Source organism: Lampetra fluviatilis, chromosome 37, assembly GCF_964198595.1.
Source record: "Lampetra fluviatilis chromosome 37, kcLamFluv1.1, whole genome shotgun sequence".
NCBI classification, from domain to species: domain Eukaryota; kingdom Metazoa; phylum Chordata; class Hyperoartia; order Petromyzontiformes; family Petromyzontidae; genus Lampetra; species Lampetra fluviatilis.
The window spans coordinates 6,565,129-6,589,005 of record NC_136311.1 but is presented as its reverse complement, the minus strand read 5'-3'; the positions used below and the strand labels follow the sequence as shown (position 1 = coordinate 6,589,005).

General features: G+C 48.3%; 1 protein-coding gene across 1 annotated transcript in view; it reads left to right on the top strand.

Moving 5' to 3' along the window:
- Nucleotides 1-22,594, top strand: part of LOC144945298 (protein yippee-like 1) — a 52,509-nt gene extending 29,915 nt beyond the window's left edge. Inside the window, exons 3-5 of the mRNA XM_078873707.1 lie at nucleotides 12,320-12,363; nucleotides 15,872-15,980; nucleotides 17,426-22,594. Coding sequence (XP_078729833.1) covers nucleotides 12,320-12,363; nucleotides 15,872-15,980; nucleotides 17,426-17,518 — 246 coding nt within the window. The 3' untranslated portion in view covers nucleotides 17,519-22,594. The remainder of the gene's footprint in view (nucleotides 1-12,319; nucleotides 12,364-15,871; nucleotides 15,981-17,425) is intronic.
- Nucleotides 22,595-23,877: the final 1,283 nt, after the last annotated feature.

Below are 23,877 nucleotides of genomic sequence, written 5' to 3'. Positions count from 1 at the left end.
ATAGAGGCACAAAAGACAAAGCTCTCCCATGTAGCCTTTAGCAGACTGTTGGCGCAAGTGTTGTTTGCGAGTACCTATTGAAGGCCGGAATGGCACACGAAGGTGAGGGTGGCCAACAAACATGCTTCCCGGCCACGTTTGTCTCCCCAGTCCTGGTGTTTACATGCTGCACAAGGTACCCATTTAACACTGAGTCGACCTAGAGGAGGCCCAGGATGGGTTAAAATATTCACTGCTGTTATTGGTTGTGAGCAGAAATCAAACTCTGGTCGCCAGGTTCGTAGTGCAGCACGCTAACCGTTGTACATCCCCCCCCCCAGACCCCATCCTGCACAAATGCATTAGTACACGCACGCACACACAAGTGTACACACAAGTGTTCAAAAACACACGCGCGCGCATGTTCTTACAGCCAAATCATGTGGTTTGTGACACTTTTGGATCAATAACACTGGTCAACAAAAAAAAATTCTGGCCTGGACTTTTGCAGCTGTTTTAGACTAATTTCAGGGTGCTGATTCCAAATCTGATCTCAGATTTGCTCTATCACATCTCATTTTTAAATCCTTTATATTAAGTTCACTTGCTTGCTTGCACGCTTACGACCGTGCAAATCTTTCGGTCGTTTTTTAACCCACTTCCCGTGATCCAATCGAGCTGACATTTTGCACACAGACTCGTTGTGCGTGACAATTTATTTTCGTGAAATTTTTTTTCCAACATTTTACACTTTTTAGGAAAAATAAATAATATTTTATTACCAATTGCTTAATGGTGGCAGGCAATCATCTGACCCATAGGTGGCAGCCATCTCAAGCCAGATGACGAGAGGAGTCTAGCCGCCACGCATATAAAGGATTTATAGTGAAAAACTTTGTTTTTACGGGTTAATTTTGTATGCTATCGGCATACCCCATTTTCATTGATTTTACCCGAAATTAACTCTGTCACTTATGATTGCAAGTTGTTGCGAGTCAGTGACTGCTTTAGTGTTAAAATATGGTGCTGTATTTTTAGGATAGTGTGTTTATAATATAATTTTATGTAGATATCCACATTTATTTAATATTTTTCTTCTGCAGTTTTTATTGATAATGCAATATTTGATATCTCAACCTGATGTGATAGACAAAAACTGATGCCAGATTTGGAATCGGCACCCCAAAATTACCTTAAAACCGTTAGAATACCTTATGCCAGAAAAAGTGTGGTGACCAGTGTTCTAGCACTAGCGTTGGCACACACCACTATTAACAACATGCCATTGTGCTTGGGGCGGCGTGCTCGGTGCCAGATGCCCTCTCCTCACATCCCTTATGCCACAGCCCGTGCCGTGGCTGTAAACTTGAGCTTGAATCCTAAATGGGCTAATTAATAAATAAATTGTCAGATACAGTTATGTTTCTTTTTTATATACTGTGTCTTTTTTTAAGTCGCGTGTATGCGACAGTAGGAGGTTACGTTACCTGCTTATTTATTAATGTGTTACTTTTTATTCTGTGTGGAGTGTGTACTTTTGTGTGCTGTGTGTTTGTATGCATGTGCTTGGTATGCTGTGTGTGTACCGTTGCTGTGTATACTGGTTGTGTACCGTTGCTGTGTATACTGGTTGTGTACCGCATGTCCTCTTGTTTCACCTCGTGGGCCTAAAACCTGTGGATTCGCAGGTCCTTGCGTGGGTTGCGGTGTGCGATATTTGACTGGCATTTAAAAATATAAATTAATACATTTTCAGTTTCGGTAAAAACACCGTTATCAAGCCCATGCAGTTCAGACGGCTCACTGAATACACACACAGGTTGTTACATACAGGCACCATTGAAACATTTTCACAAGAACAATTCGGTTCCTCCCAAGAAGCTTCCGGCACGTAGGGCGAAACGTCGAACATCATGCCGGACAGCTCACGGTACAAGCCGGATATCTGAACAACAACACTTTGAGCAGAGTAACGAAGTCGGGTACAACAAAGATCCCCCGTATAGCCTTAATAGACTTTTGGAGCAAGTGCTGTTAGTGAGCACCTAATAAAGGCCGCATGTTGCACGAGGAGGTGTGTAGCCAGCCAGCACCTTGCTCTGCCGTCTTTGTCTTCCTCGTGGCGATGGTCACACACTCCACCAGGTACTTATTTGATGCCGAGTCGACCTAGGGAAGGCCCACGACCGTTCGACACTGGTGTTGGCCATGAGCGGGTTGGTAGTGCTGCTCGCTAACTACTGCACTACCGCTCCCCACATGCACTCGCGTATATACCCGTGTGTGCACACACACGGACAAGAAGATGGCCCTTTTGTTCTGTGTTTTTGTTTTACGGATGATATGTGGGTCACGCGTGATGTGATTGAAAACATCTCCGCCTCCGTGATGTGGTGGTAAACATCACTTCCACCGACCTCTTTTGTGAGGAATGAGGTCGACGAGTTATTATTAAACCAGAAATGTCAAGCGACTTGCCCGTATTAACGATTTACTCTTATCGGGGAAAACACTTGAAAACAATACGCAAGTGCGCTGAGACGCATCGTAATCGCACCGTAATAGCTACATAAATAAGTAGTGCGCGCACCCCGGTTTCGATTTCACCGCTGGATGAAGGCGCTTTGCCTTTAGCGCCTGGCAGCGTGGTGGCAACTCGTGTAATGGGCCGCACGCTGCTGATGACTCTCGAGAGGGGTGGAAACCGGCCCAGTGTTTGGCTGCTTATTAACAGTCGTTGCTGGAAAACCTTCGATTGTTTGAGGTCGGTAATGAAAGCAGGCGTTTTGATCACGATGTTACGAGTTCACATATCGACTGTGGTCAACTCTGCCTCATCACTTATCAATCTCCCTTTTGTCAATCCACTGCTGGATGAAGGCCACGCCACGTTGCTAATGAGATTTTATTTGACCATATTTTATTAGGCTGGTCAGTCAGTGGTGGGTGGGTGAAGTGGTGGGAGGGGGGGATGCACCCAGAACCGGTTCAGATATCGCTTGCCACTGATGTTTGCCGTGGCTGAGAATCGATGAACTCAGGTCATTGGATTCGAAGCACCGTGTGCGAACCACTTTGCCACCACTCCATCCCAGAGACTAACCTAATCCACTTCTTTTATTGGAGGATCCTATTATCTGTGCCTATCTGCGAAAATAACTCGTCCAATTCCGAGTGGTTAACCACTGATCAACGCTTGCAATAGGATTTAATAAGAATCCATTTGCGGATAATGTCATTTTTCCTATCGATCATGGCTGCGGTTCGTTATAGTCACGGATAATAGGGCCGCGGATAAGAGGACTTTATACCACATGACAGAAGTGCGTGAAAACATGCAGGCGAACGAAACCAAATTCCTTACACAACTACCACCGACGAGATGACCCCAGGTAATATCGGTGCGTGTGCAGGTGCTTGATGGACCGTTACTTCGCAGGATCGTGAGAGGTGGCGGTACCGGTGGCTGGGGGAGGCCTTCCTCCGGCAGCGCATTGGCCATCGCTGATGATGATGATCAGAATGATGACATGCACCACAGCCATAACTTGCACACGGGAAGAGGAATCTCTAATCTTGAGTGGCCACGTTACGTTCGAGAGTTCAAAAGTTGAAGAAGCGCACACAACTACAGACATACACACAGACACGCGTGTGTGTGTGTCTGTGTGCACTTATTGTGTGTTGTGAGCAACCAGCACGTGAGTTCAGAGACACGGAGAGAAGGGGGCGGTAGCTGCCCATTTCCAAGAGATTTTCCTGAAAACACCCCCACAGCATGCAGCTTGTTTACATCGCAGATAAGGCAGTGGGAAACGGGGGGAGGGGGGGTTTGGATTTCAGACACGACACGGTTGACAGATGGGTGCTCGGTGGGTGGGTGGGAGGATTGGCTGGTGAACAGATTGGAGCTGGCGTTGGTTAGATGGGGGATCGTGGTGGTTGTGGTTGTGCGGATGGGGTTTGACTGAGCGCAGTTGACCCGCGCGTGCTCTGGTTTTTTGTTTTGGGGATATTGGATGCGCTGTTGTGGACACAGGATAATCGGCACCGCGATGAGATGTGGTTCGGGGTCTTGGTAGCCCGAGGCACACACGAATGAGCTCCTCCCATATATTTTCGCAGTCGTGTCTTACGGCTCTACGACGTTTTTGTTGTTGTTTTCAGGTTGTGCCGCGTGTTTGTATTTCGGCACGACGTCCAACGTTTTGCTCCACGTACTGCTGGGAGCTTCTTCACTAACCGAAGCTCCCGATTCACGTGGAGCGTAACATCGGAACGCTCCCAGCATTGTGGCGTGAAACGTCGGGCATTGAGCCGGACGGACACGCGGTACAACCGGAAAACACTTGGGAGCGTAAGCTGTATTGAGAGCTCCGTGTTTGGTATCTGAGCCCAACTCTTGAAATGTACACTACCGGCAACGTTTATCGCGATATGATGTGTGTTTGTGACATCATCATCATTATCCATGTAATTAATTGCGATTTGGTAACGTGTTGACGTACCGTATGCATTTTGAAATGTCGCTAACATGCACTTTATTAATTACAATTACATCAGGACAATTGCATCACCTTGGCCAAAAATATTTAAAAATAATGACCTCATGTGATATCATCGTTCGTGACACGAGGCCATTGCGAGCCGGTGTCGCAACCCAAATGCCGACTTGGTAAATCGGCCACAGCTAAATAAATGATTGTCTCCCACGCGAGTCGTCTATACATTTACACGGAGATTAATTTCTCACCGAATTTTTTTCGGGTCACTGGTGGACTGGAGTAGGTAGGTAGCAGCGGCGGCACATGACGAAGTAGTCGCAGTGAGAAAGTATACTGGATGTGGTGTGCTGGTGGTGGACATTTGTTGGGTTTCTGGTCCAGGCAGACCCAGCTGAAAGTCACCCCTGCGTTTAATAGTGCTAGTGCTTGTGGACGGCACATCCTACAGATGGGGTGAAGTGACATTTAGCTGACATCTGACCTTCGCAATTCACCTATAACCTAACACTCACCACTCAACCACCGGTCATCAACTCTCCTGACCCGCACCACTCACCAGTTCATACGTGAATGTATACTAAACTAACTAAAACATGTATTTTACCAAGTAAGGCCCACCGAGCTCTATACAACTCCTTTTTCAGAAGAAATCTGGCCAGAAATTATAGCTCCAATGGAGTGAGTGCCTTCTCATGTGGACATTTATATCAGCCAAATACTTAAATGCATGTTGATTTCTAAATGTCGATGGAAAAACCGGACGACCAAAGTAGTCGTAAGCTGATTCGGTGTCACGATTCGATGCAATCACGGATTCCTCTTGTGTACGTGTGTTTTTTTTACTTGTGGTGAATCTAGCGGCCTTTCGTGGCTGGAGGGATGTGATCCCAGTACACACACAAGGCTAATAGAAAACCATTTACAGCATTCTGACACCTGCTATTCTATTGGTGCATTATGAGCGGGGGGGGGGGAAACTTCATTAATAATGAATCAAAGCATCGGTCATGATCAGCCGTGATCGATCTGCTGCTAGATGAAGGCCACCCAAAGCCATTGCATCGTTAGATTCCTTCTAAGAAGGCTCTCACTGACGACTGTACTTGCCCCTGTGGTCTATAGAACTAAATGGGAGCCTCTGTGTGGGTGGGTGTGTGTGCTTGCGTGTTTCCCGTGTTAACAGTACTCCGGTTATTTGCTGAATTAGTGAATTTTACTACCAGTTACTCAAAGTGTAAACTCTTTCAACAAAGCACAGCCTCGGGTGCTAATGTGGTGATCAAAGGGCGACCATTCACGACCAGAGGCTTTGGTTGCACAGCTCCACCACAGGGAGACAAAGACGCCCTGTGTGGACTGCTGGGGCAAGTGCTATAAACGAGCACCGATTTAAGGTCAGAACGGCGTACGAAGGAGGTGGTATAGCCAGCACCGTGCCTGTCCGTCTTTGACTCCCCGAGTGCCGATGTGTACACTCCACGACGGGTACTTATTTATGGCTTGGTCTACCTAGGGGAGGCCCAGAACCAGTTCAAATGCCACTCACAAATGGTGTCATTAGCCCCCGGCTGGGAATCGAACCGACGTCGGCGAGTTCGCAGTGCTCAAAACACTGCACCACCACTTCACACACACAGACAATAATTTTAACTGGCACACACAACTTATGTGTGTTTTTTGCTTTCACTTGTTGACCCAGGAAAGACTCGCTGAGTCTCGGGACTTGTTTTGTCAGGGGGCTCCTGCCTAGTTTTAGTTTTGCGGTAGGGGGCAATGTGGGTGCTGCCATCCAAATTGAGTAATTTCCTGGTAATGTTTCAGCATTGGGACGTTTGGCCAATACCGATTGCATTGTCGTCTATGGGAGGCAACAGCAGAACCCGGATGATGAAGCGCACGCAGAACAGACGTACAAGCTCCTAACCCTATTTGCGCAGACTCGTTCTTCAATAAGCAAGCGACGTTTCAGACAATGACCCTTCTTCATGGCAAAAAAAGAAAGGTCCTTTATCCAAAATGTCACCACTTTGTTCTATTCCCCCTCCCTCCCTCTTGCTTTAGGGGGCAGTCTTATTGACGAACGCGTGACACAACTGCATTGTTGTTTGCGAGTGTGCACCCCTGCCTGCGGACGCGGCATCACGGATTGCTCGGACTTTCATTCCCCCGTGTACTTCCATCCTGTGTTCGTCGTCTCCTCTGGGGACTATGAAGGCCGGTGAATATTTTTTTCGAGCGAATGGCTGCGTGGGCGCCGAGGCTGCGGGCTCTTTCTAGCTTTAACGCCGGCGCCGCCGCCGTGGTTATTTTGGCCAATGTTTTGAAAATCGAGATGAGCTGGGGAGGAGGAGGAGGGGGGGGCTTTGTACAGAGTCCGTTACCCGGATGGCACAGACACGCGGTCGCGATTGCGGGGGCTGTGTGGTCCAGCGTGTAGGGGTCTAGCGGTGGTGTAGGATATTGGTGTGCGGTGTGAGATGGTGTGGGGTAGTGTAGGAAAGTGGTGTGAAATTGTGACTTTGGATGTGCGGTGGTGTGGGATGGTGGAGGAGATTGGTGTGAAATGGTGACTTGATGTGGGATGGTGGAGGAGATTGGTGTGAGATGGTGTGGGATGGTGGAGAAGATTGATGTGAAATGGTGACTTGGTGTGGGATGGTGGAGAAGATTGATGTGAAATAGTGACTTGGGGTGTGGGATGGTGGAGGAGATTGGTGTGAAATGGTGACTTGCTGTGTGATGGTGTGGGATGGTGACTTGGGGTGTGAGATGGTGTGGGATGGTGGAGGAGATTGGTGTGGGATGGTGACTTGGGGTGTGAGATGGTGGAGGAGATTGGTGTGAAATGGTGTGGGATGGTGGAGGAGATTGGTGTGAAATGGTGACTTGCTGTGTGATGGTGTGGGATGGTGGAGGAGATTGGTGTGGGATGGTGACTTGGGGTGTGAGATGGTGGAGGAGATTGGTGTGAGATGGTGTGGGATGGTGGAGATTGGTGTGGGATGGTGACTTGGTGTGTGGGATGGTGGAGGAAATTGGTGTGAAATTGTGACTTTGGATGTGCGGTGGTGTGTGGTGTGGGATGGTGGAGGAGATTGGTGTGAAATGGTGACTCGGGGTGTGAGATGGTGTGGGATGGTGACTTGGTGTGTGAGATGGTGGAGGAGATTGGTGTGGGATGGTGCGCGGTGGGGTACGATATTGGCGTGGGGTGTGAGATGTTGTGGAGTATTATAGGATTTTAGCGTGGAGTGGTGTAGGAGAATTGGTCTGGGCTGATGCGGGCATTGGTGGGGGGAGCGATGTGGTTGGTTGATGTAGTGGGTGGATGGAGTGTAGTGGTGGTGTATGATGGGGGGGGTGTGGATGTTGTGTAGGAGTGGTGTTATGACTGTGGTTGGGTGTGGTTGCTCGGACATGCGGGGGCATGTGCGGGCCCGCAACTCGCTCGGCACATGATGCCTCCACGTGCCACTGTTGCTGATGTTGTCAAGACTAAGAAGTGGCCAATTGAATATCGCCGTTAAAAATAAAGAAAATTACCCTGCAACTCTGGGCAACTCCCTGTGCAAATGGGAGCGATGTATCCAAGCTGTGTAAACACGCACGCGAATTAATACGTAAACAAGTAAACGGCAGCCGGACATAATTCTAATGTAATTATAAACATGGTGGGGGGGGGGTCTGTCTAATAATATCAACCCGACTCCGTTTACTGTATGTGTTCGTGTGTGTTTTCGCGGGCGCTCCCCGAATTCTCAAAACTTTCCCCGTCTGCCTCGCTGTCAAAGTGCCATGTGGTCTGAGTGCCGTGTGGTGAGTGCAGTGTGGTGAGTGCAGTGGGAAGCGGTGGTGCAGCGGTTAGCACTACGCTTCGTTACGAACCCGGCGACCCGAGTTCGATTCCCGCTCACGGCCAAACACCCAGTGACGATTTTCTGAACCGTTCCTGGGCCTTCCTCCCCTAGGTCGACTCGGCCTCGAATGAATACCTCGGTGCGGTGCGTAAACATTTCAGTTTCATTTCTTTTGGTATAGCCCTGTGAGCCATTCGGCTCTTGAATGGGGTGCAAACGAGACAAAAACATGAATAAGAAAACATCTTAAAGTGACTGAATGTGTGCAAACAGAAAATCCAGGAAAAAACAGAAATATTCCAGAAAAAGCACCGAACACCCACGCTGTGTGCAAAAATCCCAGGTGGGATGCAAGTCAAACAACAACAACCACAAGACAACTTCGATGAAGGCCATCAGTCTAACTCCGTACTGAAACAAACATGGCCAGACCAAAAAACGTTTTCGAAATCACCAAAATAAAGCCATAAAAGCAATGTAACAGTGATCATAGGAACTGACCGAAATTTCACTAATGACATAAACATAGCCACGAGGAAGACAAAGGCGGCCAGGCGTGGTGCTGTTCCACCCACCCCCTCGTGTGCCATTCCGGCCTTCATATTTGCTCACTAACAGCACTTGCCCCAATGGTCTGTCAAGGCTATACGCGGGATCTTTGTCTTCGTAAGAGTGCAGATTACTGTAAGTTTGTGTGTGCGTGTGTGGTGACGTACAAAGTATGAGCGGCATGTGAGGTTGGGATAGAGGGTGTCGATGTGTGTTTGTGTGAAATTTTTATTCGTTTGTTTGAATGACATATACAGTCGAGCTTGCAAAGTAGATGGAAATAGATGTCTTTTGTTTAGTGTGGGGAGCAGCAGTGTAGCGGTTAGCGTGCTGCACCACGAACCCAGCCACCTGAGTTCGAACCCAGCGGACCTGGGTTTGATTCCTGCCGAACCGGTCCCGGGCCCTTCCCTCTGTCGACTCGCCCACAAATTTGTACCTGGTGCCAGTGTGCAAGCATCCCCACTCGGGAGACAAAGGCGGCCGGGCTTGGTGATGGTCACCCGCCCTCTCGTGTGTCGTGCCGATCTTAATAGGTGCTCGCTAACACAGCACTTGTCTCGAAAGTCGTGTCTTTGTCCATGCTTGCTATCTGCACTTGCTGCCCCAACAGACATGCGTGTCGGCTACATGGAGGAGATTTGTCTTTGTATTCTTAGGTTTTTTCGGTAAAGTCACATAGGTAAAAATGTAAAATTAATAAAAGTAAAATAAAAATAACATAAAAATTACGACGTTTCGGAGGCAACACAAGCTTCCGTCTTCAGGTGGAACCGTCACAGCACGATAGCTGTATCAAGTGGATTTTTAGGTTCCACCTGAAGACGGAAGCTTGTGTTGCCTCCAAAACGTCTGATTTTTTTTTTACTTTTATTAATTTACATTTTTTACCTACGTGACTTTACAGAAAAACCTAAGAATATGAATCCTTGCAGTCACGAAAGCTTCAAATCTAGAATTTGTCTTTGTGTTGAAGAGGGCATGGGCAGGCGTGGGCTATGTCAGAGGACAGCCCTGGACCGATCTTGAGCCGCGTGTGTGTGAGGCTTCTGACGGGACTCTGTGGAGTCCCGATGCACTGGCCATCATCTCATCATCAGGCCAAGTGAGGGTGTCCCTATAAACAGCCGTGCGGTCCCAGAGTTGCATTAATAGAACGTACACGCATATATATACACCCAGGGTGTCCGAAAATCAATATACCAAAAAGAACATGGAATAGTTTTGTGTTTTTCGAGATACTGATATCAATGTAATATTATGAACACGTGTAATTTACTTTGTAAGTGTAAAACCGTGCCTCGCCTGCCCGCGCCCTGTCAGATGGCCGCTGGGGGCGGTCGAGTGGAAAGTGGAACTTCGCCGAAGCCAATCTGTGCGGCGACGTGCGCTCACTTGTATGCGCTTATGTATGCTCGCGTGCATATACTTACACCTTAAATACACTTGGGTACACACGCACACTGGTGTGTGTATAGCAAGCGTGTACCTTCATATGAATGTATTTTGCAAAGAAAAAAACACCGCCCGTATATCCTTAACAGACTGTCGGGGGCAAGTGCTGTTGGAGGGCACCTATTCCATATATATATGTAATACGCACGGGCACAAATACACATGCAGAGCGCACGCACGTAGAAACACAGACGTGCAGATACACGCAAACGCACATATACATACAGGCACGCACACGATACAGATAAACATGTGCATAGGCGTACGGATACACACGCTAATAAGGTTAACGGTTCGGTCAACAGAACTGGTTCAATTAACCTGGACATAAACAACAGCTCGTGTCCTTGCTTTTAAATGTATGTTAATTGCACGGTTTTTGTGTTGCTTTATTTGATTACTGAAACAACCCATGATGAGTTTGAATAACAACCAGTGTTTTGTGTGCGTCGCCTGCCTAGACTGTTAAGTGTTTTAATCGTGTTTGGGTATTGGACTCTTGTATGTGTGGAATATTCTCTGGGCATTCAAATTTCCTCCTGCACAAATTGAATTATTACCATCAGCCATGCCCAATGGACATTTCACTGCTGGATGAAGGCCCCTTCTTTCCACAACCGTTCAGGGTCGTGGTAGGTGGGGGGGTGTGGAGGGCGGTTGGCTATGCTTCCCCATGCTGGTCAGCGCAAGTTGGTGAAGGCCCAGGGCCCAAGAGGAGTTGGGTAGATCTCACTCGCCACTCACATTAGTCAATGTCCGGGAATCGAACTCTGCTCGCTGGGTTCAGAGTGTGGCACGCGCCACAGCCCACCCCCCTCCACCCCTCACCACTTCCCGAAACAATCACCGCACTGCGGTAAAAAATGTTCCAAAGTCACACTCTGCTGATGAGACTTGGGAGGTCAAAACCTGGACTGGGTTCCATGTTTTTTTATTTACATTTTTCCGTGCTTTTAACAAATTCTGGAAAACATTGGCCCAGACGGGTCCCAGAGGCCGACGAACTGAACCAAAAGTGTTTTGGCGGGGAAGGCGACCCCCCCCCCTTTTCCTGTTTATTTATTCCGTTATTAAGCTATTACTCAAACATCCCCAAAATAAGACCTTACAAAACCAAACAAAGAAAACAAATATCGCGACTCGGTGAGGGCCTTCTCTGGGCAAATAGAGAAAAACATTTATTGTTACTGTTTTTAGTTTTCCAGGTAAGACCCACTGAGCTATATAGCCCTTTTTTTAAGAAGCCACCTGGCCACAAATAGCTTATCGTAGTGGCTTATCACGTGGAAATGTATAGCAGCCAAATACTCTTAAACGCATGTTGATTCTAAAGGAACCGTAGGAAAAATTCACACGACCACGGGGAGAACATGCAAACTCCAAAATATACAGCAGGCGTCAGGGTCGGGATCGAACCCACGACCTCCTGTATACCAGGCGAGGTAGTTTACATCTCGCCACCATGGCATCCACGCTGTTGCGTGAATTGCGTGGCCTTCAAGGCTTGAGTCCCAGAAGAGTGGCCGACTGCTAATCGACGTTAACATGGCTTAGTTTCAGCTGGGTTTGTCCAGGTCCGACACATCCAGTGTTAGCTCCCCCAGTGGCCATGGTTGTTGGTCTCATGCTGCCTAATCCCAGTCTACCAGTGACCCGAAAAAAAAATATTTATGCACCCGGCACACCCACATCAAGTGTATACATTTTTGCTGTGGCTCTTGTAGTTATGTGCCACATACTCCACTCTACGAGTGACCTGAGAATATCCGCTCAACCGGCACACAACATCTAAGTGTACGATTTGTATAGCAGGATGAAGAGAATCCTTCTGATCTGCATTATAATAGTAAAACACCATGTGGATGCCTGTGTGTGTGTGTGTTCGTTATATCGCATCTGTAGTCTGTGCATGCACCGACATGAACCCAAAGACCTGGGTTCTAACCCTGCCTCTTCCCATCTTCTCGTTTGCAGTCTTTCCAAGGAAGCCAGGGACGAGCCTACCTCTTCAATGCTGTGTAAGTGACCCCTTCCTTGAACTCGTCGCTTTTACATTTTGGGACACAGCGTGGGAGAGGTGGCAGCCAGGGCACGGCTGGCTGGTTGATTGAGGGGGCTTGGTGGGGTACTTGGGAGGTCGGATGACTAGGTGGGTGGCTGGGTAAATGGATAGCCAGATAGGTGGGTGGTTGGGTGACTGGGTGGCACGGTGGGTGGCCGGGTATGTGTGTGGCTGGGGTCGGTGGTTGGCTGGTTCGGTGGCTTGGTGGGTGGCTGGGTAAATGGATAGCCAGATAGGTGGGTGGTTGGGTGACTGGGTGGCACGGTGGGTGGCCGGGTATGTGTGTGGCTGGGGTCGGTGGTTGGCTGGTTGGGTGGCTGGGTGGGTGGGTGGCTGAGTGATTGAGTGGGTGGATTACTTGAGGCCACTCCGGTGTCACCCATAGATGGATCACCTTGACAGTTTTTTTTGGGCGGAGACAAAAATAGTCACAAGGCAAAACGATTGTTGTGGAAGGTCGCATGGATTGGAAAAAAGCTTTGAGAGGACACGGATGAACTTGCGTTAACGTCCCCCATGGGACTCCGGATTGGAGCCCTCTCCATCCTCTCCCCTGTGTTTGTCTTGTCCAGGTCTCCCATGCAAAAGAGGCTCGTTGTCTCGTTAGGTTGTCACCTGCCAGAGTAAAAGGCAATCAATTGATTAAGACGCTCCACTTTTCACGAAGGTTCTGCTGCAATCGGGATGATTTTTTCCATGAATGCCATTTTTAGTTGAGAGTTTGACTTGTTGGAGGAAACGGGGAGAACCCGGAGAAAACCCATCACCGCGCGTAAATACGACGGGGTGACACTCGGCACTGCCATCTCCTGGCCACACCGTGCTGCTCCACACCGACATTCGCCTGGCAAGCCCTGGTAGCAGTGGACCCATCCAAGTACTAACCTGGCCAAATCCTGTTGGTGGTATAAGGTCCAAATGAAGTCGGGTGCATTTCCAGTGCTTTGGTTGTAGACGGTAATCACAATGGCACACAATGCACACATGGACAGAACTCTATTCAGTGTGTACAGACAACAGCTATTTAGTGTTTACAGACCACGGCAAGTTTAATGGTGTTCCACCCGAACCACACTCCTCTCGCGATTTAAACATACACAAACTCGTGTCACCCTGGGGCAGGGGTCTGCAACCTGCGGCTCCGGATTTGCATGCCGCTCATTAAGGACTGCTTAATGATGTTATTTATTAAGGACCCACCGTCTCGTATTCAAATTGTATTGCTGCTTTTAAAATTGGCTTTTTTACCGAATAGTAAAAAATGGCTCTTATTTTGGATTCTGACCCCTGCCCGGCAGCATCATGGGTAAAAACAAATCTCATCAGAACTCCATTCTCCGTCCACACATATAAACTTAATTTAACTCCCCATCAGCTTTCCGGCTTTCCAGACAAACATAATCGAGCAGCATTTCCTCAAGCAAGCAAACCTCGAGACCGGTTTTCAATCTTCTGGGCCTCATCAGCAGAATGAGGGCTCGTTAAACAAATGCCGCTGAAGTACAGGATGCCGTTGGCAAGAGCACTCCGTATAAACCACGGCAGCCCGTTCAAAGCAGAAAAGAGTAATACTCTACACGACCTCCCGCCGTGCTTTTTGCCCAAGCTTTACACGCTTGGCGTTGACACCTGTCAAACTGATGTTATTGCCCAAACCCCCCTCACGGCGCAACGTCAGTGCCTCCCAACAAAACAAAGCGTCTTTAGCAATGTTTTTGTTTTGTTTTTAAACCGGTTGGACCCCCGCTTCCAGAGCCTGCCCTCCCACCCGTTTGACCATAAACTTGAATTCTGGTGAAGGTTTTTGTTTTGTTTTATCACCGCTGTAAACATTAACCCCGGGCAAGCTGCATGAGCTAAGCTTTCGCAATAATGCCTTGGGGCCCCCCCCACCCCCTGCATTGTGCTGGTCAAAGTCTGTGTGTCTGACCTCCTTCCGTTTACTCTTACTCTTGAGTAAGCTAGCAGCTCAGCCGCCAAAAACTTCAATCATTAAACCTGTGAGCATTGGTGCAAAGTGCCGGGTTGTGCTTCACCGGTATCCTGTGTGGGTGCCCGCGCGCGCGTCTATGTGTGTGGTCGACTGGCCTCAAATAAGTTCCTGGTGGTGCGATGTGTAAACATTGCCACTTGTGAGACAAAAGGCATCGTGCTGGCCACCCAACCACCTCCTGTGCTTTGCCGGCCTTCATCGGTGCTCGCTAACAGTACTTTCTACAAACGTCTGTTCAGGCTATTCGGGGGATTTTTGTCTCGTGGTGTAGAAATTCTGTTTGTCGATGCACCGATTTGCTTTCGCGTGTTTGATACAAAACACAAATCTGTTCTTTGTTCCCCGGTGGTGGATAAGATGTCATTTGAAGAAGGGATCTCGGAGGTAGTTTTGTGATATCTGCTTCCGCAGGCCACTCGGTCCTAACACAAAGGGTGGCACTGTTCTGTGAGGGTTATAGTTCTTTGCCTCAAGGCGTGCCTCTGATTTGAGATCATTTTGGGAAAATTACACCTTTTTACGTAAACCGAAAACAAAACAAACCTTTCATGTAGAACAGGACGTTGTGGAGGGTTGAAGGTGGGTGTGCGCAGTGTAGATTGGGACATAATCTGCTCATGTCGTGTGTATTGCCGTCCGTCGATCTGACACGTGACGAGCGTTGTGGCAGATTTGTTTTGGCAAAGCGAGAGTGACTGACAGCACCCGGAGCCGTGCCTAGCCTCTTATAGCTTTTGTAAACAAACACCGCCAGCCCCTCCTACAGTCGAGAGCGCCTGGGGTCGGAGTTCAGTGCTTCAGTGTTTCCACAGAATTAAAAGTTAAATGAAGTGCACGTTCTTCCCATTTTGGTATAGCTTGTTAATCTTGCAAGGGGTGCGTGAGGCTGTTATTAAATTAAAGGTGATTTTGCGAACGATGATAGATGTTACGGTTTTAATCCACGTCACACAGACATAACAGACATCTCGTTTACGTGCCAGAAATGCTTGTGGTACGTGAGTCCCTACAGTGATTGGGGATCACACATTGTTCAGATGCAATAGGCATGACTCTCTCATTGCATCCGAGACAGCCATAGGCAAAGGGAAGAAAGTAAAGGGCTTGAGCTTGGACTTGAACAGGGGCAGGGAGTCGACAGCACAGATGGCTGGGAGAAGAGATCCAGACGATGGGGCGAGCAACAGAGAATTCGCAACCTCCCACTGCGCTTGGACAACTATTAATACACGTCGTTGTTGTGTGTGCTTGTCACGTGACTTCCTGCCAGCGAGCCTTCAATGTTTCACGCGGGCCCCAAAGCGCACCTAGCCTGGTACAATCGCAGTACCGACGTCGCCATCAATTAGCAGCGAAGGACTGCTGTCAGTCATTGTGCTTCGTGCGCTGCTTAGCTCCTCGCTAACAACCGTGCGTAAAGGGCCACGTGGGTGATCCGTGCGTTCTGTGATGCGTGTGTGCGGTTGTGCAGGGTGAACGTGGGCTGCGGTCCGGCGGAGGAGCGACTGCTGCTCACCGGCCTGCACGCCGTCGCCGACATTTACTGCGAGAACTGCAACACCACGCTGGGCTGGAAATACGTGAGTGCTCGCCGCCTTGCTTATTGAAGCCCCCAGACAACCTTCAACTCCAGTTGGGGGGGGGGGGTTGCTCATTCTCCGGTTCTGCCTCCCACCCCAGCCATCCGTGCTTTTGACACCCTGGCCCCAAGCTCAAGTCCAATCTCAAGAACTTCCTATATTTTTATCTCTGCCTATGACTGACCGCCTCCGTCTAAAATAAATGCGTCCACCGTGTCTGTACTGAGCCTTGGGACGCGGTGGCATTTGGACGCTACGTGAATTCCAAATCGCATTGTATTTGTATTGTGAGCGGAGGAAGGGGCATGGGCCGGTACTTAAAAGGTTAATGGAGTTGTTGGCACTGCAGGCATCCACCGAGGGAAGGAGGAGGGAGGAGTGGTTTCCAGACGGCAAAGGGCAGCAGAGGAGGTTGACTCGGAGGTTTGCCGAGAGGCCTGGGATGCTGAAATGAAGGAGTCTTTCTTGAGAGATCTGGCTCTATTGAATGTTTGAAGCGCATCGTTTGAGTGTTGGCGGAATTTGAGATTCCCAGAGAAAACGCACAAATGCGTAAGAGGGGGGGAGGGCAAGCCAAACGTCACACGGACAAAAAAACTACTCCAGAAAAATAGCAAGTAATTAAAAGTGATTTGCTGGCAACCAACATGTACATGGGTCACCATAAGTGACTAGCCACTACGTAATTGTGTTTTTCTACGAATAAATGTGGGTGTAAGAATGCAACAATTCGTAAATGAACGTAATTTTTTTTTTAGCTTACGATAACGTGTTTTGAATCGTGTGTGATAGAATGTAATGTTTGCGATTGGTCTGTGTTGAGCAGTGAGCACAGTGGTTAGCAGACTCTGCTGTGAACCAAACAACCCGAGGTTGATATTCAGCCACAGTGACGAGTGATTTTTGAACCGGTCCGGGCCCCCACCATCACCCCACCCCCCTTCACCAACATGAACTGACCAGCGTGGTGAAGTATGGTCGAAATAACCCCTATAATCAATATGGGCATTGGAAGTCCTTCATCCAGTAGTGGAGTGGCTCTGGGTACAGGCCCAAAGGCCTGTAACGCTGGGTAGCGGGCAACAAAGAGTACTCACGATGAAGGATTGGGCGATGCATCGATTTGTAGGTTAATGCCGAGTTGGTTGATGGGCGCTAAATGGATTTTTGTATCGCAATACTGAGTAATGGCGACGGCTATGAAGAGGTCCTCCTCTCAAGCAGTGGATTGACCAGAGAAGCGTTAAATGTAACACGTGTTGTTATGTAATTGATGCACGTGATCCCCTCCAGCCATTGGAGGCCACTTAACGTTTATTGCGGTGTAAACAAATAATATCTCGAATTTAAGTTTGACAATTCCTTCTGCGGGGCGGATCGTTTAAGCCGCTTGAAGGGCTCAACGCGAAATATAAAATGGCGCCCCGTCCCTCTTGTTCCGACAGGAGCACGCGTTTGAGAGCAGCCAGAAGTACAAGGAGGGCAAGTACATCATCGAGGTGGCGCACATGATCAAGGACAACGGCTGGGAAGAGTGAGACACGCGGCCATCGGTGGAGGCGCGGCGGTCGGGACAAACGATGGAGTGGAGGAGGAGGAGAGGAGGAGGAGGAGGAAGACGACAGGGATTTGTTTCTTCAGCAATTTTTTTTATTTTTATAATTCCGTGATATTTATTTTTGTTTTCTTAACCGATCATTATTTCTTTCCTTTTGTTTTTTCAAAACGCTACGCCCTGAACAGACCTTTTTCCGAAACAAAATCGCAGAGCTTGCGTACGCTACACGAAGACCGCTGAACGACGAGATGCGAGTTGTGGCAGCGCAAGGCTCGGAACGACGGAGGGGAACGGCTGCACTGGGGAGAGCGCGGCCCCTTGTTCCAGGCGGCGCCGTTGGCACGCGACGCGATGCGGTGACGCGCTACGGTGCGGCGCGATAACAATGCGACCCCCCCCCCCCCCCCCCCCCCCCCCCGTGTGTTCCCACGTTGTTCCGTCTTCTCCTTGGTAGCCCCCTCGCCACCCCCTCCCCCCAGTGTGTGGCGCCTGTGGAGAGTGCTACGATCACAGCGTGCGGTGCTATCGTGCCACTTCCGTGCTTAAATGCTCGCGCTAAAGTCACACGACGACAAACGACGCGGCCGCGGTAGGTTTTCGTGGTCGTGCTGCGCCGCTTTCCCCGACGCGTTTTGGGGTTTGTACCACGCGTGCCGTTGTTCGCCACGACGTCCGACGTTTCGCTGCACGTGCTGGTATCTTCAGGAACCTGTCATCTTCATGATCTGTCCACCGGCACAGGACAAAGAGCCAAGCCATCGCGATATCGCTTGCTATGTCTCGGCGGCTGAAGAAACTCGCGAGCACAAAACGTCGGACAGCGTGCGGAACAGCGCACAGTAACAACCTGACGACGCATCGAAGAGCTGTCCCACAACTCGCAAAAAAACACACAATTGGTAGCGAAAACCAGTACAGCTTTTAGACCGTGTCGGTGGCATTTGTGTCTCTGGGTTAGAGGTCACTGCAAGGTTGTCAGGTTGAAGGCTTTGATGGGTTTTTTGGTTGTGGTAGCTTAAAAATCCGTGGGTGGTCTGACTTTATCGGCAGCGAAACAGGAAAGAACACTCTGGTCTTTTGATGTGAGTTATTTTTTTTCTCTAACCTTGGAGGCTGAAAAGGAAATAATCGTGCCTGATTGATAGTGAAATTTGGTTGCCTTTTGCATTTGTAACGTGGATTTTTTTGGACTTTTGGCATATCCTTCCTCAAGGCACGCATTACCGAATACCTGCTTTTAGCAAAGCAACACGCACCGCAGAGAGAGCGAGCGAGCGTGATATAAAGTACAACTGCTGGCTTTTCACGCACCGTAGTTCTTTGCGACAAAAATCCTAAACTCGCAATACTTTTCTTTTTAAATCCGTGTAAGAAAAACAGCGAGAAATGTGAGAAGAGTCTCTCAAACATTTTTCTTGAGTGCTCCGGTGTAGTTCGTTGCAGGGGTGGGGGGGTTTTCTTGAATCGTTGAAGTGAGATCTACGACTGACTGTGCGGGGACAAAAAAAAAATCTATCGCCAGTCAGACCGATTTAGTTCAGGGTGAAAAGCGCTTTGCTTTTTTATTTTATTTTGACAGCGGCGGCCACATTGGCTCCCGCCAGTCAACCAATACCCCGCTCGTAACTTAATACAAATTTATTATGATGATTATGTTAACCTTCGTGGCGTCTTTTATTTTGTCGAGCTGGCTTGCATCTTGTGACGTTGCCAGACCCCCATCTCGAGTCTCTTATCGACCTCTCCTGCCCCCTCCCAAAGCGTTTTTACTTGGGTTGCCACCTGTCCTGCTTTTCCCAGGACCATCTCGTTATCTTTATTATTTTAGTTCACCATCCGGGGAAATCTGACAGTCCTTCCCACGATATTAATAATAGTCCTGGTCGTTGTTAGTTGCATAATAATAATGTTACACAACTCCAGGCATTGAATTTACAAGTTCAGTAGTTCTTCCTCCTCCAGTATTGTGAAGTATTCATCTTTCCATGATACTGCCCAGTAAGTTTTTTTTGCCATTCTCCGAGGTGGCAGCCCTAACGCGCGAAACTACATGCAGTTGAAATATATATAACTGTCTCCAGCCATGATCAATCCACTGCTGGATGAACACCTCCCCAACCCCCTCCTCCCCGTTGCCCCCACGTGTTTATGGCACGGCGTTAGTGACAAAGGGAGCTGGCATCTCGCACTGCGCGTGCGTACGTCTGTATGTTACCCAACACCCCTGTCCTCTCTATTTTAGGGTTAGGGTTATGTTTGGGTTTTTTTAAATTAATAAAACTATTATTTGCACCCCCCTTCCCCCTCTATACTTTATCTTTGATAGAAAAGTTAGTGGTCATTCTTTTGTTTTTGCACAAATTAAGCAGTGCAACCCCCCCTCGGCAGAATACAAAACACGATGGACGCGCCCTCAAATCGGCACCCAACCAACCAACATCGCGTCGCGGCTTCCTGCGTAATCCGCGTCTCTCTGCACGCAGAATTTTGTCCGAACAATAGGGAGCAGTTGTTTTTTGGCTAGTTTGTCAAAGCTTCGTTTAGGAATCCGTGTGTGTGTGTGGCGGTGTCTCGAAGCCAAAATCGGTTTGTGGTTTTATCGTGGACGTTCGGGAGGATGTGATTTTTTTTTCCTGATTTTACGCGACGCGTGCCGGTAGCCGCAGCGCGGACGCGTTTAATTTAGCTCGTGCGTCGCGTGAAGTGTTTGAGAACGACTTGGCCGCCACCACTGCACGTTTGCAGATTCTCGGGCTACAATTAGTTAAGTAAAACACCCCCTAAAGAAAAAGAATCGTATTAATTTGAGCCTTGGGTTGCATTTCTTAATGTTCCTGTTGATGTTTTTTTTTGTATTCGGTGGTCATGCACATAGTTTTTACATATTAGCGTGAGTGCGTTGCCTTACATTTAAGATTACAAAAACTAAAAAAAAAAACCTGTAAATATTTTTTTAATGCTATCATTACATTTTTTCCGCCTCGCTCCACTTGTATTTTTCAGGGTTATCCCATTTAAAGCATCCTACCGGATCTTAAGCACTTTGTAACGACGCCGAAGCCTCTGGCGTTCTTTTTTTTCCTTACCCTTTGTTCATTTGAACCGTTTCTCTTCATTTGGCCGCTCGTGCTGCCATCGCTTTGTCGTTCATTGTGGGTAAAAGTCATTTTGTAGTCAAGAGCAGCGGGGGTCTTCAACGAGTGCTGCTGGGTACCGAATCTGCTCCCCTGTGCACTACGCCGAATCGCAGCTCGAGTGTCGGAGCGGCGAAACAACAACCGGATGGGTTTCCAATTCGGATTCATTGTTTTGATGAATAAAATGAGGTGCTGTCGTATTTCGAGCGCAGAAGGGTTTTGGGAAAATTGGTTGGATTGATGAATATTTGTTCGCACCTGCTTGAAGCTGTCCCTCTCAAGACGCGGACGTGCGTGTGTACCATATTTACACGTCTCCCCTTGTTTTCGTGATTCGGAGGGCGGGGTTAACGTGGGGAGAGTGGTGGGAGGAGTGGTGGCGCACTGCTGCTGGTGCACTGTGAAGCTGGCGGCCTCGGTTAGATTCTCCGACGGGTCCAACGTTGGTGCTGAGTGATTTGAATTGGGCCTGTGCCCCCCCCTGCCACTACACACTTCTATAGAGTGGCGAGGTATGGTGTAAACCCCCACGACTGGCACGACGTAGGGGAGGCCATCGACCAGCGGTGATTTGACAAGGTGCTGATAATATTTTATTTTGTGATGAGGAAATTATATTTTTAACTCCTGGTAAGATGATCTTGATTTGAAGTTTAAGATTAAATCTAAACTTTTTTATTTTACCGGGCAATGCCCGCTGAGCTATGTTACTCAACAAAGTGGCTTATGTGGAAATTGATAGCTGCCAAATACTCTAAACGCGTGTTGATTATAAATGTGGAGGGAAAAACCGGAGGTCCCGGAGAAATATCCACGCGACCAAAGGGAGAACGCTGCTAACTCCAAATCTACAGGCGTCAAGGTCGTCTGCATATTTGGATATGTAAGCGGAGTGATTTATCCTACTTCTAATTGGAAACGCAACAGATGAGCAGATGAATTAGCCCCGTATAGTATCCCGGTGTGAAATGAGTTGCAGGATTGGATTGCATTTAAATTGATTTACTACACCGAGAGACCGTTTCTCCGTTTCTCATCGTCCAAACATTTGCATTGAGTCAATCGGAAGGTCACGTGACCTTGTTGAGGTGTGGGTGCTCCCACCTCTTCCCAGACATCTGGCCAGTGTGGAAGAGTAGACCAAGGGTGCCCTCCCAGCGGAGTTCTCTTAGAGCTGTTAGCAGAGGCCCTTCCGCCAATATCCTGCTTCGCGGCTGCACCTTTACTCGTGTCCAAACATTGACCCCCCCCCCCCGACCCAAGCGAGCGTGTCCGGTCATGCTAATGGGGCGGCGCATTATCGCCCTGGGTGTTGAGCGGTGACGTTGACACGCATGCTGCTGCCATCGAGACCACCAGAAATGGAGCTATAACCGATGGTCCTGGGATAGATTTGTCGTGCCTCCCCGTCAATCATTTTTCATGCACTCTCCCCGCTTCCCTGCTGCTCCCCCAGTTCCATCTCCGGCCCAGCTTTCCGCGCCTACCGATCTAGACGCAGTCGCACGTGTCCTTTGCCGCGTTACTGCGAGCGACTATAATAATCGGCACGTCGGCGGCAAAGATAAGTCTGAAGCTTCGTTGTTGTTAAGAGGGAACTGCTGTCCTGGAGCTTGAAATCCACCCTCCCAAGCTTCTGATTGTTGACTCGGGCATCTATGTAGATAATGCAAAAACCTTCGCTTGATTTCTCCCTTTCCTGGGGCCACGGTGGCCTCAGAACCGGCCATGCGTGCGCGTCTCGCCTCTGGCTGTACGCTTCTCGTCGTACACACTTCGAGGTAATGTTCCACTTGTACAGACTTTGTATTTGATAATTTGTATTTCTGTATAAATATTTATCAGTATTTGACATACTTATACATAAAGGATTTGCTGTGTTGTGCATTAGTTGTGACAATAAAGCCTGCTTTGGAAAATGCAAGCGCCTCCAATTGTCCTGTCACGTGTTCGGCTGGGTTTTGTTGTTGAGGTGGTTTGTTGCAGAGCAAGACTGGCACGGGGATGTCTTCATCCAGCAGTGGATAGATCAGATCATGTTTGTATATGATGGGTCCGTGTGCTAACGATGTCATGCCACAAGAGCCCAACCCAAATCCCATTGGATCTCTCACAAACCAACGGTCCCTCCAAGTGGCCGGATCTAAACGGTAGTGGACAGCGGGCAGCACTTTCCCACCCACGTTCTGCAACTGAGAAGTCGCGTTCGTCGCATGCATGGCAAACACTCCGATGTGTTTTCCATTTCTCTTAAGAGAAGGAATTTGGCCAAATTGAGTGCAGACTAAAAATTAACCCGTAAAAACAAAGTTTTTCACTATAAATCCTTTATATGCGTGGCATCGGTTTTATTTTATTATTCATTTCTGTTTTTCTTGAGTAAGAGTTTCATTTTTATCACATTGGTATTTTAAATTTAATATAATTTTTTTTTCCTAAAAAGTGGAAAATTTTGGAAAAAAATTTCACGAAAATAAATTGTCACGCACAACGAGTCTGTGTACAAAATGTCAGCTCGATTGGATCACGGGAAGTGGGTTAAAAAACGACCGAAAGATTTGCACGGTCGTAAGCGCGCAAGCAAGCAAGTGAACTTAATATAAAGGATTTAAAAACAACGACTTTTTGTGCGTGCGGTAATTGGTGACCGAGCTGAGACCGTGAACTCGCTATGAAGACTTAGACCAGTCGGTTCTCGGCCTGTTAGTGTGCACCCCCCCCCACCTCCAGGTTACAACAATACACAGTGCTCGCAGGTTCATGCCTCGCGTAGTCTTCTCTCGTCAAACGTGACGTTAGCCATGGCTTTTGTTTATGTTGCGTGTTCGTAAGGCAATCGCTTAATGCTGCGTATTGGTGTGCGCGTGATTTGTGTGAGTAATAAGGCACTGGCTGCTTTCATGTCGTGCATCGGTGTGGCTTTTTAAATCCTTTATACTGTATTAAGTTCACTTGCTTGCTTACGACCGTGCAAATCTTTCGGTCGTTTTTAACCCACTTCCCGTGATCCAATCGAGCTGACATTTTGCACACAGACTCGTTGTGCGTGACAATGTATTTTCGTGAAAAACATTTTTCCAAAATTTTACACTTTTTAGGAAAAAATAAATTATATTTAATTACCAATTGCTTAATGGTGGCAGCGATTCATCTGACCCATAGGTGGCAGCCATCTAAAGCCAGAGGACGAGAGGACTCTAGC